The sequence below is a fragment of the Chionomys nivalis genome, chromosome 6 (assembly GCF_950005125.1).
Source record: "Chionomys nivalis chromosome 6, mChiNiv1.1, whole genome shotgun sequence".
Lineage (NCBI taxonomy): Eukaryota > Metazoa > Chordata > Mammalia > Rodentia > Cricetidae > Chionomys > Chionomys nivalis.
In genome coordinates, this window is record NC_080091.1 from 72,843,435 (window position 1) to 72,862,923 (window position 19,489).

Here is a 19,489-nt window from a genome sequence, read left to right on the forward strand (position 1 = left end):
AGGAGTCTCGGCTGGGGTCATCCTGTGGGTTCCTGGGATTTTCCCTAACAAGGTTTCTCCCTAACCCTATTATCGTTCTCTCTATCATTGCTTTCCCCTTTCATTGCTTTTCCCCGCCATCCCTCCCGGAGCTCAAGCATCCGGTTCCCTCATGGAGATGTACAGTTTCTGAAAAGCATAGCACATTAAAAGAAGGGATAAATAAAGGCAATGCAAAGTGGCAAGGACAGGCGCGGCTCACGGGGCAGCTGTGGGTTTATAAGCCTTTCTTAGCATCTTATTTTCTACAACATGCAAGACTGCAGAACAGCTCAAAAGCAATGAAAGATCAGTTAATCCTGACTCCTGAATAGGTATCAGAAATGTTTCCAATTCATTTCAAAATCTTGTACAATTCTCTTATGAATGTACAGGTTATAAAGGCAAAGGCAAGGGGGGGAGAGGTGCTTTAAAATTAGATCCAGGCCATCAAGGCAGAAAAAGACCCAACACAGAAGGACAGCTCCTAGCCACCACTCCCCACCTCTGACTCTACAGAGCCTTCTTTCTGACCCAGCAATAATGGCCCCACAAAGAAGAAGGCAGATGTGTAAAGTGCCCACCACAGCCCCTCAGCACACAAGTTTCGATCTGCAGGACTCAAGGTAGCATTTATGCTTCTTTACAAAAGGAATTAATTTATTTGTAGAAAATTTGAGTGTAAGCTTCAAGAAATGATTTAAGAGGAGGGCAGTATCCACGTATACTCCCTTCAAAAATATTTTTCATTTACATAAATGATATGTTCTTTTTTTAAATATCCTTCATCATAATATTATTGATACTTAATTGATAGTAAGCTGATCAAATATCTCCAAATATTTAAATATACTGTCAAATACATTAGAATAAATTATCAAAGTATAACTATGAATTATTTGGATAGTGTGCTATATTCACAAGTAAACTTGGCTAATTCTCCTGAATGCTATATCTCATCTAAATTGAGTTGGCAGTCTTACAATGACATTAATGTAAGCACAATTCAAGCGAATTCTTTGCCTTGGAAATTATCCAAATGCCAGTAATCTGTGTTTGTTTATTTACTTCAAGATGGATTTTTAGTTAGAAATTTAATCAGAGTGACAAATATGGGTTCTTACCATAAATTTGCTTTCCAAACAACATTGACATAATTTTTTAATGCAGACAGCACATTGGTCTTTTTCTGTCTTCTTCTGAGAAATCATTTCAGTATTCCCTTAAGTTCCTGTTGATTCTATTAAGCCTACACATCAATTCTGAGGCAGACACTGGGCAAACCTTGGTAAATGAATCATTATGAAGTCATTTGCCTTATAATACTTGCCATCTATTCAAATACCAGTCACATCAGACAACAAGTAGTCAAACTAAGACATGTGTGACTGCCATGAGAAGTGTGAGAGAAGGCTCCAGCTTTCCAAACACCAGCACCCAGTTAAGGGAACAGAGTTCTTGACGGATGGAATGCCACTCAGAAAATTAGAGTCGGTACCATTATTAAATGTCAGTTAGTATAAATGCATGTGAGAGATAAAGTTTGGTTTCTGTTCATTATAGCTGGTCTGAGATAGGGAGCAGCAAGGCAACCCTGCCCAGTTTTAAATGACATTTACTATGAGAGTGTAAATAGGAGACTATTCAGGAATTTTCCTGTCGATTTGAGGACATGTAATTTGAAGTGATAAAGAAATTAAAACATATTAGCATGTGCCTCTATTTGCTTTTTTTAGGATAAAAGGATAATAAAAAGATCAAATGAAGTGAGAGTGGAGAAATAAAAAGAAGAGAAAGGAAAGGGAAGGAAAGGGAAGGGAAGGGAAGGGAAGGGAAGGGAAGGAAAGGAAAGGAAAGGAAAGGAAAGGAAAGGAAAGGAAAGGAAAGGAAAGGAAAGGAAAGCTGAGGAAAGGAAAGAAAAGCTGAGGAAAGGAAGACAAGATGGGGTGAGAAAAGCAATCAACAGAGAAAGGGAGGAAAAATCAGAAATCATTGCAGCTCCATCTTCATTTGTCTCAGCCTATCTCCTCCCCTCCCCCCCTCCTCCCTTCCTTTCCTTTCCTCCCTTCCCTTCCCTCCATAGTGTAACATGTCCTCATCTTTTATGTGACTACCTATGGCTTCTTAGGGCATACATGCTAAGGGTTTGTTTTTAGCAAAACTTTACATCAATGCTGCTTTTGGTAAACATCCTTTCTAGTTTGGTATCTTACTTGTTTATTTTCCCACACACTATGTAAGGTTCATATATTGAAAATCTAAATCTATTTGTTCATTTTGACTATTACAAAGTAATCCATTGTATACACACAAGAGTTGTGCAACCATTTATCCTAGCCCTAAAGCAGGTGTGTATCAGTTATTGTTTATTACATGATGAATATCCTTGAGATCTAGAGAGAGAGTTCTGCAGTTAAGAGGACATGCTACTTCTTCAGAGGATGAGAGTTCATTTCCCAGCACCCACCTTTGTTAAGTAAAACCACTGGTAACTACAGTTCCAAGAAAGCCAACATCTTCTTCTGACCTTCATGGGCACTTAGTTTCCATATTCATGCACACACAAACACATTTTATTTTTTTAGTGTCTTTATTTTTGTTTGATTTTTTTTTTATTAAAAATTTCTGCCTCCTCCCCGCATCCCTTTTTCCTCGCCCTCCCCCCACTCCCCACACCCCACTCCCCTCCCCCTCCCTCTCCAGTCCAAAGAGCAGTCAGGGTTCCCTGCCCTGTGGGCAGTCCAAGGTCCTCTCCCTTCCATCCAGGTCTAGCAAGGTGAGCATCCAAACAGGCTAGGCTCCCACAAAACCAGTACATGCAGTAGGATCAAAACCCAGTGCCATTGTCCTTGGCTTCTCAGCAGCCCTCATTGTCCACCATATTCAGAGAGGCCAGTTTTATCCCACGCTTTTTCAGTCCCAGTCCAGCTGGCCTTGGTGAGCTCCCGTTAGATCAGCCTCACCGTCTCAGTGGGTGGGTGCCCCCCTTGCGTTCTTGACTTCCTTGCTCGTGTTCTCCCTCCTTCTGTTCCTCATTTGGACCTTGGGAGCTCAGTCCATTGCTCCAATGTGGGTCTCTGTCTCTATCTCCATTCATCGCCAGATGAAGGTTCTATGGTGATATGCAAGATATTCATTAGTATAGCTATAGGATCGGGCCATTTCAGGCTCTCTCTCCTCAGCTGCCCAAGGACCTAGTTGGGGACATCTCTCTGAACCCCTGGGAACCCCTCTAGAGTCAAGGCTCTTGTAACCCTAAAATGGCTCCCTTAATTAAGATATATACTTCCCTGCTCCCATATCCATCCTTCCATTATCCCAACCATCCCATTCCCCCAAGCTCTCCCCATCCTCCCCTTCTTACTTGTCCCATCTCCCCATCTCCCCTTTCCCCCATCCCACCCACCTCCTAGTTCCCAATTTTTGCCCAGCAATCTTGTCTACTTCCAATATCCAGGAGGATAACTATATGTTTTTCTTTGGGTTCCTGGAAACAGAGCAGAAACACATTTTAAAAGAGAGAAGGAACAGTTCTCAGTTCTGTGCATGCTAGTAAGCAAGTAGCTGTAAATAAAGTGCTCAGGTCAAGACATAACCACTGCATGAAGACTTTTGTCAAAATATTTACCATTACAAAAGGCTCCATTTATTTTCTCCTTACCATTGTATGACATCTAAATTCCCTATGGGAAGATAAACATCCATTATCATCATACAATAATTTGATGGCTGTAAAATAGTCTTTAATTTGTTTAATTTATCATTTCTTCATTATAGAAATGAATGTTACACCTAATTTTAAAATAGCATTTGATGATATATCTAACCCCTACAGATTTTACTCACTTAAAATTGACTTTATAAAGTTAATAAAGGAGCTAATTTTATTTTGTATCTCATAAAAGATGCTGATTCAAAAAATTTGTGTTTAACAAGAACAAATCAAAGAGACATGAGGTGGTAGAAGGACAGAAGATTCGCTGGGAGTACAGGGGAATAATTTAGCAAGCAATAAAGTTTCATATCATTAGATAATAATCTTATTTGTGATTTTTGGTACTATAGAAATATGCCAAAATGCACAAAAGTCATATTTTCATTAAAATATCATTTGTTCATCTTTTAAATTGATAATTTGAAAATCTGTGTCCTCTTCCAAACATTGTAATCCTGGCGTTGTGAGGGAAATGTTTGTGACAATAAAACCCAAAGGAGAGAGAATCTTAAATCCTTTTCCTGCGCGTGTAAGATGCCCACAGACAAGGGGGAGGAACAGGTCGAAATTTACTCCAAGGCTCATACTTGTTATGCCTCCTCCTAATTTCAGGATTTCGTCCATTATTGTTTATTTCATGGGAAATAATAACATGTCAAATTTTACGCGTGTATTTTACATGCGTATGCTTTCCTTCTTTTTATATATGTTTGTTCTGTTCTCTGCCTCTACAGCACATCTGTCTAGATAAGGCAGAATCGTAAATGCTTGGTGACTTCTGTATCATGTATCCCCCCCCAGTGAATACTATTTGGGGATGATTGATCACTTTTGAGCAAACACGTCAGGTCTTGGTTTTGGGAGAGAAAACAGTACAAGGCAATATCTCAATTTTACACATTATCCCAAAATTAACAGTCCTGGAGAAAGACGCACTTATTTTCCTTGCCTCTTATTTTTGAATCCTTTTGCAAATTATCCTAGGAATGTATTAATATATCATTATTTCTATCTCAGCCATAACATCTGCTTGAAGCAAACATTTTCCTTAGATTTCACTGTCACTTTTACTTTAATACCTAGGTGTAGATGAACATGATAAAGTAGTCCCACACTAGCTCAGAATTGAGTATAATAAAGGGTTCTTTATTTAGGGGTAGAGTCACAGATCAACAGTCCTTTGCATTAGCAGGGAACAGGAACCAAATCTAGCAGGAGAGAAAGACAGAGAGAGAGAGAGAGAGAGAGAGAGAGAGAGAGAGAGAGAGAGAGAGAGAGAGAGAGAGAGAGAGAGAGAGAGAGAGAGAGAGAGAGAGAGAGAGAGAGAGAGAGAGAGAGAGAACACTTTTCTACATCTTGTTTTTATGGTACACCAAGACCACGCCCAAAGTTGTCCAGGATCTCAAAAGCCATTGGCTAAAGAAGTTCCCACAGCATCTAGGTCCCTTACCATTGTTCAGTGGCTTACTGCTACAGTATTTACTCATAACATGTCTAGTATTGACCTTCGTGGAACCTGAAAGGAGAAGAAGAAAGTGCTCTGATTGATCATTTCTGCTTCCTGATGCATAGTTTAGCAAACTGGTTACCAGTTAATGTTAAACATTATAGAAATAATTATAAACCTTATAGAGTTCACAGCTATATGATTATAATGATATGATTCAGGAAAAATTTTGGCCAGATACCCACGGTAACACATGACTAGAGTTGGGCACAGCCCTTGGCATGAGCCTGTTTAATCACTATTGCTCTATTAGCATTTCTCTGCACACCCTACCCCTACATTGATTTGTGAACTGCTTTTCATATTTCAAAATGGTCCGTGAATCACTTTGGCCCAACAGAATTGAATAATAATGATCCCATTTAAACAACATTTAGAATATAGATAATTATCTGGAAATGACTGCCTGGGATTGCACGGAGAGGAGAGTCATTAGCATTCAACACCAAGTCTACAAAACACAGGGAGACAAGTGGAGCCTGGGATCAAGAAGTTAAAAACTAATTGTTTGAGATAAAGATCTAATTTCATTATTCTACTTATGCATAGCTGGTCTTCCAGGCACCGTTGCTGAAGAGGTCATCCTTTGAAGATTGTATTCTTAGTCCTGTGTCAAAATCAATTGACTCCACACTTGTGGGTTCAGTTCTGGAATGTTAGTGGGTCTGTTTATAGTATAGTATGGTAGGGTACTGACTTCACCTTGCAGTACAATCTGTAATCAAGATCTCAGTACCTTCCAGTTTGTTGCTTTTGTTCATACTGTTTTGGCAAATGGTGGTTTATTGTTCAATATGAAAAAGGACTGTTTTCTTCTCTTAGTAATAGTAAATAATATGTTGTTCTCTTTCGATATCGGTAAGAAAATTAACACCATGGGCTCTCACCAGGAAAAAATAAATGAATAAAAGATAAGTATGTGGGGTGACAGATACGTTAATTAGCTTGATTTAATCTTTATACACTGAACTCATACATCACAACATCACTTTGTATCCTGCAAACATGTACAGCTGTAATTGATTAATTTATCATTTAAAAATAGAAATTAGCTCCTTCAAAACCTCCAATATGGCTGCTACAAACTTACTCTTAAACCTTCTGGTACCTGTCCACCTCAGTCCCTCCTCCCATGCCACCTTTTTCCCGTGAAACTATGCCTCTGTGTGTGGACCCAGGATCCAGGTTTCCCTAGCTCTTACCTACAACCCATTGCAGCCTTTCCTTCTACCATCTCCACTCTGTGTCACTTCCTGTGGGCTCCTAGAGCCACTATATCAAATACCCCACAGCCAACACACTTGGCTTGGAATCAGAGACCCCACAAATGCCATACTTTCTGGGATCCAGTGGGAACCCACAGCAACCAAAGAATAGAACAAAAGCCCATTAAAGAAACAAGAAAATGAGCATAAAATCCCACTAGCCAAGAAGCTGTTTGATATTAATACCTGTTAGGAAAATGAAAATTAGTTTTCTTCAATGGAATGTCACTGGGTATCTCTCCAGGGCTAGCCCCATGCCTAGGAGTAATCAACCAACAGAAAAAGAGACTTTATGGGGTATTTTGTTTGATTGTTTTATATATGCTTTTTATTTCTTTCTTCGTTTTTGTTTTGTTGCTTTTTGTTCTGTTTTATTTTATTACCTTTGTTTATCATTTATTATCTCATTGGTTTAGGTTTAGTTTTTGTTTTGATCTTTGGTTGTTTTTGGCTTTTGTTTTGTTTTATGGGGGAGGCAGAGGGAGAGAGAAAGAGGGAAAGCATGAAGTTCCATGCATAAGGAAGTGGGAACAATCTAGGAGGAGATGAGGGAGGGGGAAATAATATAATCAAACCATATTATATGTAAAATTTTTAATATAAAAAATTAAAGAATTAACAAAATAAGATTAAAATTAGGAAAATAGCTATTAAACCAACAAAGATGTTATGTTTTGTTATTTGAGAACCTATAAGATAGGTAGGAACCAGCTCAAGATAAAAAGCAAGTAAACATCTGGAACCTTAGCCTGGTCCCCATTGGAAACTGGCTTTCTGTATCATAAAAAATTGGACTATAGTATTCCCACACCTAGAAAGTGCTTCTCTACAAACCTAGTGAAAACTAGTGAAGATACAAATGACAAAGTCAAGAAAGAAGTATTACTGAAGAAAAGCCTAAGCCAGCCCAGTAACTTCTCTTATTCCAAGTTTAATTCAAAATCACTAACTTTGAAAAGAATTAAACTAAAAAAATGCAGTGATCAGCTTCCCAGTGGTTTGCTGGAGGAAATACTTCTGATACGTGGGTTATGATAACAGTTGCTGAGGTAACGTTGCAAAAAACCTTGAAGGCTATGTTTGCTAAAAAAACAGAAACCAAAGGTCCATTGATTTTTTATTAGAACCTATAAACATCTGATGGATAATAAAAACAGGACAACAGGAGGAAAGGAGAGAGATAGCTCAGTCATTAAACTGCTTACTAAGCAAACATGACAACCTGCTAAAAGCAAACATGCTTACTAAGCAAACATGACAACCAAGTAAAAAAGCTTGGTGTGAAGCTATGTGCTTATAATCCCAGCATTAGCAGAATGGGAGCAAGTTGATCTCTAGGGTTTGCTGGCTGGCTAGCAGGCAGCCATCCTGTCCTGCTGGGGATACTCCAGGCCAAATGCAAAACCCTGTCTCCAAAGAAGTAAGCTAGACAGCATCTGAGAAATAACATTTTAGACTTGCCTTCTGGATTTTATACACAATGCCTACATTTACACACATAACAAATACATGTGCACCCAACAAATTTATACACATAAGCACTCACAGGTATACCCACACAAATGTACATTCATGAACACACACATACACATTAAATAAGGCTTGTATTCTCTACCTTCATATTGTGTCTTACCCCTTTGTCACTTCAATTTTTGGGTCATACTATACTAAGCTCTGCATATAGCTGTCAATCATTTCAGAAATAGTTGTCTAAAACTCTAATATAAGACTAGCTTGGCCTATTGCTCACAGAAGCAAATATATATGTGTTCTACTCTGTCCTTGTATTTCCCATTAATTCCAGTACTGAAAGTCCTTCGGTCCTATCACAGGTCTGGATGCAAGATGATAATGCCAGTAACAAATCATTAGCTGCCAAAAGGAGTTGATCACTTATTTTCCACCAAACAAAGCCTGGAGGCTTGTGCACAGAAAGGAAAAGATCTTTCAAAATTGTGCCATGATCCATGAACAACTACCAAATTTTAGCTCTTTGTAGAAAATAACATTAAAAGTCTAAGAGTTCCCTTGTTAAGTGAACACAAAGGTCACGTCTGGTTAGAGCTTTAGCTTGATTGGCTCAAGTTGAGGTCCAATAAAGAAAACTCGTCTGTCTTTTTCAAAATACGTGGCCATCTCTTTTTTCTATTGTTACTGTGCCCTAAGACTCCATCATATATAAGACCTCATTGATTGTTGGGAGAGGCTGCTTGGTTCATTTCCTAGCCACCCTGACTGGAAATAACCACACAGAAACTTTATTAATTAAATCACTGCTTGGCCTATTAGCTCTAGCTTCTTATTGGCTAGCTCTTACATCTTAAATTAAGCAATTTCCATTATTTTGTCTATCACCACATGGCTGTGGCTTACCAACAAGGTTCCGGTGCATCTGCTTCTGGCAGCAGCTACATGGCTTCTCTATGACTCTGCCTACTCTCTCTATATCTATCTCTTCCAACTTGGCTATATTCTGCTAAGCCATTGGCCCAAAGCAACCATATACAGTAAAAGCAAAACATATAGAGAGGACTTCCCACACCAGTTGACAGTGGGTTTTTTTAGGCAAAACAAAATATTACATCATTGGATAGTTTTTAACCTTGATACCCATACTTACCATATTTCTGATTTTTGGTAGGTCCTCTTTTTCTAATGTTCATTATTAATCAGATAGAAAATGCCCCAAATTGCTGATGACTAATGCTAAAATTATGAATGCTGAAATTTTGGTAAGATTAGAATTTTAAATTTATTTCCCTGATATAGTAGAAATTTTACTGGGCCAAATGTTCTCTCCTTAAATGCATCTGGAGAGGACACTGCTCTTGAGTCCAGCTTGCCTGAATCTCTCTATTACCACTTACGGACTCTGAACTTGGAGTATTTCTACATCAGGTGTCAGGTTCCTTAGCTTGATTTGGGGTGGAGGTGGATGGCAATGGGATAGCAAGACTAATATAAGTAGGAAACTAAATACTTCACTATGGCAGTCAGAGCACTGTCTTTCCCTGGGATGTCATGTCCTAATCCTCTGAGCCTGAAATTATATTACGTGATACAGTGATGAGCCCAAAAGAGGCATAGGAGTCCTTACAGAGCAAAACAGAGTACCAGAGACTGAGGAGGCATGAGAAGAGAGATGGAATTGGAGATAATGTGTTTTAAAGACGAAAAAAAAAGGCTATACGAGCCAAGGAATGCAAATGGTTTCCAGAAAATGCAAAGAGCAAGGAAATCGATTCTCCCCCAAGCCCCCAGGTTGAACAGTCATTGCTTCAATTTCAAGACTTCTAAAAAGATTTAAAATCTATTATGTCCATGTGTGCTTGTACGTGTTTGGGAGAGATGATATGGTGTGCATGTCTGTGTGTGCGTTTTTGTGACAAACTAGTGCCACAGTGCATGTGTGGAGATCAGAGGACGTTGGGGAGTTGATTCTCTCCTTCCACCACAAGTTCCAGGGATTTGTGTTGTTGTAAGACACTAACTGTATGACTCTTTGTCATGGTAGCAATAAAATCCAGTCTACAATGCTCAGTGCCTGCCATATGATAATACCTAAGTCACACTGACCCGTAAGGCTAGAAGATAACAGTGGGTTAAACCTATAGTCTTCTATTGTGTGAGTTGAATATCTTCCCCAGGTTTCTGAAGCTTCCCAAAGGATTTGCATGTTTTCTTCATCTCCAGCATTGAAGCATAGGTCTGCTCTCAATGAATTGGCTTAGTCAAGAACAACTCTCTTAGTAGGAAACAGTTGCAGGACCCAGTTCCATAAATGATGTCACAATGTGTGATTTAGACCCAACAACAAGAATGAAGTACTCATGCAGACTTTAGTGTAAAGTGTATGTGTTTCCAGGCACACATTTGGTGTTCATTGAGCTTGGGTTAGGTGAACATAGAAAAATATATAACACAGTAAGACAAAAATCTTAAAATTTGATGCCAGATAACAGTTATTGGCCAGCTCGTCTGGGACTGAATAAGCATGGGTTGAAACTGGACTCTCTGAGCATGGCGGACAATGAAGGCTGATGAGAAGCCAAGGACAATGGCACTAGGTTTCTATCCTAATACATGAACTGGCTTTGTGGGAGCTTAGCCTGTTTAGACGCTCACCTTCCTGGACGTAGATAGAAGACCTTCGTCTTCCCGCAGGGCAGAGAATTTGGACTGCTCTTCAGTATCGAGAGGGAGGGGGAATGGTGTGGGGGGAGGAGAAGAGGAGTGGGGATAGGGGGAGGGGAGTGGGGGGAGGGGGCAATATTTGGGAGGAGGGGAGGGAAATGGGAAACGGGGAGCAGGTGGAAATATTAATTAAAAAAGAATAAAAAATTAAAAAAAAACAGTTATTCATAAATATTTGGGGTTTGTTATTTTGGTTTTCTTTTTCAACCATTGCAACACTTGGTTCCTACATGCAAATTGCTCTTAAATTTCACACAGTAGGGCATCTCTTTTTGTTTCCTTATCAGTTATGCCTCATGCCTATGTTATCTTCAAATACCAATGTGTTTGCTACATAGGCTAGCATCCCTAGCACCCAGACAAAGTTAGAGCAGACAATATGGAAGTGCACATTCTTAAAAAAAATAATGTCTGTGTACTTATTAGTCATGTCATAGGCTAGTCTATTGTCTTCTCACATCAGTTTCTTTGGCTGATACATCTCATAAGGATTCAATATGTATCTGAAAGGCCAAGCGGACCATACGCCCTTCTGCAAACACCACCAAATGGGACAGATAGCAATCTCGTCACCGCTCCTTACAGTCTCACAGTCCTATGTCCCTGGATTTTAAGTTACGTATGAGCCAATAGTCCCAGGATAGCGTACAGTCGGCATTAGGAACCATGCCAGCCTCAGACATTAGAGGTACTTTGCAGTTCCAGTGGTGCCTACGGTTGATGGCTGTGCAGCTTCAACCTTGATGAATAGAAACGACAGCATCAGAATCCGTGCTCTGGGTGCACAGCACAGCCACTGCAGTTTCTGACCTAACCTTCAAAATGTCAATAAATTAGATTATAATGTAAGCTCTTCTAAATGTCTTTGAAAGAACAGATGAATGTACTTCTATCATGAAGCCACCTCTGGGAAATTTGTCTTTAGAAGAATGAATAGTTAATGTTTTGGCCTGTAGCTGGTTCTTCTCCGTTGTTCATTGCTTCACTATCTGCTAATAACAGTATTTTCAGACACAGAAGATGAATACCTTCAGTGTCGAGCATTAAAAACAGCATTTTAAAAAGAAACAATTAAACTTCTGAAGCTCTTAATCAATCCAGTTTTGTGATCTTTGATACCTTTCATTCCATGAAATGCTCATATTTTCATCCAGAGAGAGTACACTCTCACGAGGGTGTGAATTAACTGTACTGTGGTTTGCCGCTGCTGGCCATTATATTAGACAAGAGGACAAATGGAAACACAGGGAGTAATTATTCTTACAGATGTTCACTGGTGCTTTTCACCCAAAGACAGAAGAATCAAATAGTTCTGCCTAGGGACATCTCTCTTTTTACTGATGCTCTTGGAGATTTCTGCTGAGCAATTTTCCCCGTACCAATGGCTCATGCACTTAGCTCACTTAGCTGTAACTATTATGACATCTTGAAATGCCAAACTCTTAGTATCAAAGGCCAACTCTCTGTTGTATGCATTTGTCTAGACTTAAGCCTAGATGAGTGAGCTCCTGATTAAGATCCTTGTTTGAGTCCCAATATTCTTTCTCTTCTCAAAGACCCTGATGAGCATGTGTGGACCACATTAGTATTTCTGTGGCTTTCCTCCAACTACCACTAAACAATTTGGGGAGGCTTTCTGCACAAGTTGGGCTTGTGAAATCCTTCTCAGAGTTTGAGATTTAGAAGACAGACATGTCAAGATGGAGGTGGTTTTGCATCAGGCAACTCCAGCAGTTACACTTCCACGGGTTCATAGGTTGCCTCCCTGGCTGAATTTATTAATCATTTCTCTTTTGTATCACAACAGACAATTTGAGGGGAAGAGGTCAAGGAACCCAAGCAATAACAATAGAAAGCACACTAAATATGGGTCAAACCTCAGAACATTATGTGGATTCTGGAATAAAACTACTATAAGAATATTTTTGTATAACACCTTGAAAAATGTAACTAAATTTGAAGCACCATTGTACTGTTATCTAATGTTAAAGTAAATCTAAATTAAATTGGTTCATATCCTGGGTAAGAAGGCTCCAAAGGCATCAGATGAACTTTCACCTTCCTAAGGAGAACCAAAGAGAATTAGCAAAGAACTGGGGTTTAACTAGCAATGTCTTTTAGAAAGCTCCCGTAGGTCTATGGCCATACCACCCTGAACGTGCCTGATCTCATCTGATCTCAGAAGCTAAGCAGTGTCGGGCCTGGTTAGTACGTGGATGGGAGAAAGCACTGGTAGTCCTACAGCAGCTCACTTTGCAATTCCCTAATATACACTCTGAAGTATATGTGCTTAAAATAGATGACATTTGTGTGGAGGAAGTGATTTTACACAAATACAGTAGTTTTCATTTGTACCTTTTATGTTGAGGTTGCCTATAATAATTCATTTTGTTTAAGGTTTCTCAGAGGAAACATATTTCATATGTATATAGTTTATAAAAAGTATGTGTCATGGGCACGTAGGGAACTGGCACGGGACCTACTTAGGCCCTCTGCATCTGGGTGACAGTGTGTAGCTTGGTCTTTTGAGTGTCCCCTAATAGTGGGACCAGTACCTGTCCCTGATGCATGAGCTGGCTTTTTGGAAGCTATTCCCTATGGTGGGATGCCTTTTTCAGTCTTGACGCAGAGAAGTTTGGTCCTGTATCAACTTATATATCATGTTTTGTTGATTCCCAAGGGAGATTCAGATCCCCATCTGAATGGGGAAGGAGGAGAAGTGGATGGGGAAAGAAGGAGGTGGGGGAAGGGAACAGGAGGAGAGAAGAGAGGGGAAACTGTGTTGAGTATGTAAATTAAAGAAAAAATGAAAACCATGTGTCACAGTGAAGTTTTGATCAATAATGACCTCCACATGGTATTGTAGTCCCCTAATAACTTAATAAGATAGAAACCTTCTATTGCCTGGTGGTAACATTGTATTTACATCATAACCCATCATTACAATTTTATACTTGTTTATGGAAATGCAGGTATAAACAAATCTACTCTGGATAGTCATTAAAAATGTAGTCATTAAATGTCTTGCTCTTTTTTATGCATTTATAATACTATCCATCATTATTTTAGAAGAAACTCCTTTAACTCATAAATGCAAGTTTACTATAAAACAGAATACAATGTTATATTGCAGGCAGTTTCATATATTTTGTGTTTCTCACTCTTTCAGCTACACCAAAAAGCTAACCCAAGTGATGAATCTATACCACCCAGCTTTGTGGAACCACGCTCTATAATGTTTATGCATCACAAATAATAACTTCTCAGTTAATGTCCGTGTTGCTAAATGAGGCACCCTATATGTTACATATGCATATATATACAAATAAAAATATATAATGTTGGTATACATATCAATGTTTTATATTATAATAGATTATAAGCTGAGATAGATATGTATCCAGTATCCTATTGTAGTATATGTAGTGTAGATGTGTGCATACTAAATATTGTATTATATATATCCAGAACATCTTCATCTATAAAACTGAACAATAGGAAACAATATAAATGCCTATCAATGGAAGATTAGGAAAATAAATTATGTCATTCCCCTACAAATGCATGCATCATAGGAAAGTTTTTTGGCTTGGTTTGGGTTGGTTTGGTTTTTTGTAAGAATGAATATCATTTACTGATACAGAAATATTGTAGTTTGGACTGCTATGGAAGAATCTCCCTCCATAAAACAATTTGTTGTTCCTTTTGCATAGATTTTTTCATATGTAATAATTTTCAGTTGTTTACTTTCCATTGCTGTGATACAGATTATAATAATCATGAGTTATAAAGCAGCCTAGAGAGGAGAGGGTTTATTTGGCTTGCACATCCCAATCCCAGTTTATTATTTGAGGGAATCCAAGACAGGTTCTCAAATCAAGAAGTGAAGCAGAGAAGATGGGAAGAAATCAACTTACTAACCTGCTCCTCAAGGCTTCCTCAGCTTGCTTTTTTATACTACCAGGACCACCTGCACAGCAGTGACACCACCCACAGTAATCTGGGCCCTCTCACATCAATTGTTAATCAAGAAAATGTCCCACAGACTTGCCCACAAGTCCATCAAATGAAGTCATTTTCTTGATTGAGATTCCCTCTTCCCAGATGATCCTTGCTTGTGTCAAGTTAACAAAAACACTATGCCAAACATTCCTCCTAATACATATGAAAGAAAAGAAACATATAGTTAAACATATGGCTTTTGAGTTATTTAAACTATCCTTACACTTTGTAGACAACTGTGTTTTTAAGGAAGTATTTTTCAATTCTAAAGTGATATTAACAGATTATGAAGAGTAGAGTAGCCATTTGAATTTCAGCTACACTCAACCTCTACATTCCAGAAAAACAGTACAAGAGAAAATGCAAGGGTGATGGAAGTTCAGGTAGGTCAACGAGAGTCAGGATCCTAGAACCTCCCACTAATTTGCTAAGGTCAATGGAGCAAGTGTGGTGTTAGCTTGGATTCCAGGTCAGTGCTTCCTCATTCAGTCCACAGAGCCTGTTGAATGTAAATGGGTCAGAGTATGAGAAATGAATCTAACAAAGTGGGAGCTGTGAGCTACCGTAAGAGGCTGTTTTCATTGCTGCTGTTGTATTGGGTGGCATGGGGGAGCAAAGGATGGTATTTGGTGCATAGTAAAGCTTCCTCTTACTCATAAGTTCTGCAGATACTGATGCAGACACTGTTAAAGATGCTAGAGAATATGGGAGGTGGTATGAGAAATAACAGCTATAATAAGAACTTTTATATGCGGAACATCTGTTAAGCACAGAACACCAAGAGAATAATTATGCACACATTAAATCATTTTGTCCACACAGTACTCATAGGTAGTAGGTGTGTTGGTTTATGAGAGCATTAAGTCTAATGGAGCTAATTTAGCCAACCCAAGCTCACACCAATAGTGAGTATAAAAATAAGTGTCAATCCAAACTACAAAGTTCTTGACAACTTTACTGTGATATCTTGACTTTTAGCTACTGTATATGGTGAACTAATTATATTAATAATGGAAATAATAGAATACTAGAAAACTAAATTCAACAGTGCACTAAAAGAATCCTTCACCAGGAACAAGGGATATTTATTTCTGGAAAGAAAGAATTGTTGACCATACATAAATCTAGCTGTAGAATAGGCCCTTAACAGGATTAAGGACAAAATCCACTTGATCATCACAAAAGGTGCAGGAAAAGTTCAATACATTTCATAACAAAGATTGTCAAAACCTAGGCATAAAGGGAATTTACCTCACTATAACAAAATCTAGGTATGGAAAACCCAGAGCCTCCTAATCAATATGCAGAGGTCAAAGCCAAAGGATCATATTTCTGAAATCAAGTTACAATACAACTTTATAATAAACAAAAAGCTGAAAGGTGCTATTAAAAACAAACATATAAATGAATAGACCAGACAACCCAAACTTATCTACAGTCAGCTGACCATCAAAAAAGACACCTAGAACAACAAAGGGGAAAGAGAGTCTCTTCAACAAATTGTGTTTTAAATACTGTGCAACCACATTCAAAAGATATTCCAGCATATTTGGAATCCATCTTGCATCACACACAAAATCAACCAAATATCAGTCAAAGAATCAAAAATAAAAAGTGAAGTTCTCGCAGGAAACGAGGGGAAATCTTGGCACTGGGCTTGGGGATAACTTTGTAGCCATGAAACAAAAATCCCAGACAGCAAAAGCAAAATCAGACATTTCAGATTAAAACAAATTGACAGTAGTTTTACAGCAAGGAAAATAATCAGTTTATAATAGGAGAAAATTCTTTCAATCTACATATTTCATAAATGGTAAATATCCAAGGTATACAAGGAAAAATCCTAACAAAAATATAAATAGCTGTATTGTAAAATGTACAAAGGACACAGATTTTTAAAAAAAAAAAAAGGTAGAGTAAAGAGGTATGTGCAAAAGTTCTCAACAATTTTAAGGTAATAAGTCAAAACTACAATGAGGTAGCATAACGGCCCCATAGTAAAGTCTGTAATGAAGATCTGATTCTTTTAACAGAATGTTAAATTCAATGTTTCAGTACAGGGATTTTTTTATACTAAATTAAATATGCATGAGGAATATGTCCTAATGTTTTCTTTTGTTCCTCTATTGTCTTTGGGTTGTTTTGGAATCACCCAAAGGGGTGTGTACCTCATAAAATGCATTCTGGGGTGTGTGCTCTTCTCATATTTTTTTTTATTTTTTTTTAAAAAGCAAACTATCTGTTTTTCATTAGACATACCCAATCCAAGTTCCCACTTCCTCCTCTCCTCCCATTTCCTCCCCCTCCCCCCTCATCCACTCCTCAGAGAGAGTAAGGCACATTGCTTTGTGAAAGGTCCAAGGTCCTCCCTACCATATCTAGGTTGAGCAAAGTATCCATCCAAAGATTACAGGTTCCCAAAAAACCAGTAAAAACAGTAGGGATAAATCCTGGTGCCACTGCCAGTGGCCCCTCAAACTACCCAGCCATGCAACTGTCAACCACATTCAGAGGGACTAGTTTGGTCTTTTACTTGTTCCTTCCCAGTCTGGTTGGTGTTGGTGAGTTCCCATTAGCTCATATAGACTGTTTCAGTAGGTGAACCCAACATGGTCTTGACCACTTTCCTCATCGTCTCATGCCTCCCACTCCTTAACTGGACTTTGGGAGCTCAGTCCAATACTCTAATGTGGGTCTCTACCTCTGTTTCCATCAGCTGCTAGATGAAGGTTCTATGGTTTTATTTAAGATAATCAAGATATCTCTTCCCTTACTCTCATCTCTGTCCTTCCTCCATTTTGACTATCCCATTCCCTCAAGTTCTCCTCGCCATTCCCCTTCTTCCCTCCTCTTCGCCTTCTACCCTACCATTTTTTCCTTCAATTGATGCCAGCAGTGTCTTTGTGACTTGGTCTAATCCTTCCAGTGGTTGTCTGAGTCTTTGGGAATTGTTCTTTATCTGCTCTATACTGCCAATGTCTGTGTCTCAGGGAGCCAATGAGGTCTCTCTTAGCCTGCTCTCTTGGTCTTCTCTCCTGGTTCACTCTCTTGGTCCACTCTGTGCAGTCACTGCTTGTGCTTAGAGTTTTTAGAGTTCCTCTCTTGGTCCTCTCCCTTGGTTTTTTCAGCAGGAAACTCTCCTGCTGGCAGGTAGGGGAGGGGCCTGAACTTTGCCCCACTATGGAGGGCCTAGAGAGTGGGGTGTTCTGTTGAGTGGCTGGTCACTCACATCTTAATCCTGTCTGTATTGTAGCAAGCAGTGTTTCAGAGTTCCATGGAGGTTACAGGAGGATGGGGGAGCATGGTGGCTGGGTGGGGCTAGTAGTTTACAGGGTCTCATGAAAGGGGGGTGGGTATTGGGGCAGCCTACATGCAGGAAATTCTCCTGATGGCTGGCTAGAGAAGCATAGGCAGTTGGGGGGGGCTGGAGTTTTCCCCCACTATGGAGGTCCTAGAGGGTGGGGTGTCCTTCTGGGTGGCTGCTCACCCACCTATTGGTCCTTTATTTATTGTATCAAGCAGTGTTTCAGAGGTCCACCAAGGTTGCAGGAGGATAGGTGAGCTCTTCTCATTTTTGGTAGAGATTGAGAAGATTTAGTACAGCTGTCTCTTTGAGTACTTGCGAAATCCACCGATGAAGTCATATGGCCTGGGTTCCTTTCTGTTAAAGTTTTTGATTACTGATTTAACCTCTAAGTCATAGGATGTTCACATATTTCATTTCTTCTTGAAGGTACAGCTCTCTAGAATTTTATCCAGTTCTAGTTTTACTCGGCTTATTTACTCTGTTGCTATATAATTCTTTATGGCAGTCTCTTAGGAACTTCTAAACAGTCTGCCATCTGGTAAACATGGTTTGAGGCTAGGAAGCTTAGAAATAAAATTTCACCACTAATTTTTTTTTAATTTACACTTGTTTGTTGTTAGGTCTCTGCGTGTCCATGAAAGGTCTCCACTTACGCCATGTCTTTCTTTTGTCTCACCCTGTAGGATTACAACCACCGCAGCATGCATGATGGATCTTCGAAGGTACCCTCTGGATGAGCAAAACTGCACCCTGGAGATTGAAAGTTGTGAGTTACTTGCATAGGGGATGAGAAAGAGGGATGTTTGCTTGACACAATTAAAGTTAACCTTTCTTTGAGCTAATTGGCACTAGGATATGTTTAGCTATCATCTTTTCAAGTCTTCACAATCAGTGGAATTTTTCCTCCTATTGGTGGCCATAGGATCATTTCAGTGGCGTTATCTTTTGGATATTAAGGAAAGCCCACTTACTGTAATTCATAAATTTATACACATGCTTTCTTCATCTTCCCTTATAACCTTCTTAAGCTTCATTAGGAAAAAAAAAAAAGATATTTCCTTACCTGTTAACCTGGAAGACTGTGATTGGTCGTTTAGAAATACACTATAGTTCAGTGTTATGTGGATGGTGTGTTTTCTATTATTGAAAAATATACAACAATAAATGACACCTCAGTGGGCTTATGCTTTAGGTCAGATCGTTCATGTTTTTCACATCTGTGGACTGATTTTGGTCTGTGCTCTAAGGCTGTTTTTCATTGACTATTGTATTAACAAGATGAACATTTGCATCACTAAGATCCAACCTGACAAGCTACCCTTGAGTCATTGTTTCTCAGCCATCAACCTCCAGGCCCTCGAGTCCATTCATTGTGAAAATGCCCCTTATTTGTTTTGAGAGTTACAAAAAGATGGAGGAGTTAACTCTGTAACTTACTGAAATGTGAAAAGTCAGCAGGTGTGTATTTTGGGAGTCTAAAG

The 19,489-nt window shown here is 39.0% G+C and overlaps 1 protein-coding gene across 1 annotated transcript in view; it reads left to right on the forward strand.

The window, feature by feature from the left end:
• The window catches only part of Gabrb1 (gamma-aminobutyric acid type A receptor subunit beta1), a 354,059-nt gene that overhangs the window by 247,299 nt on the left and 87,271 nt on the right, over window positions 1-19,489 (forward strand). The window contains exon 5 of the mRNA XM_057771650.1: window positions 18,692-18,774. Within this exon, the coding sequence (XP_057627633.1) occupies window positions 18,692-18,774 (83 nt within the window). The remainder of the gene's footprint in view (window positions 1-18,691; window positions 18,775-19,489) is intronic.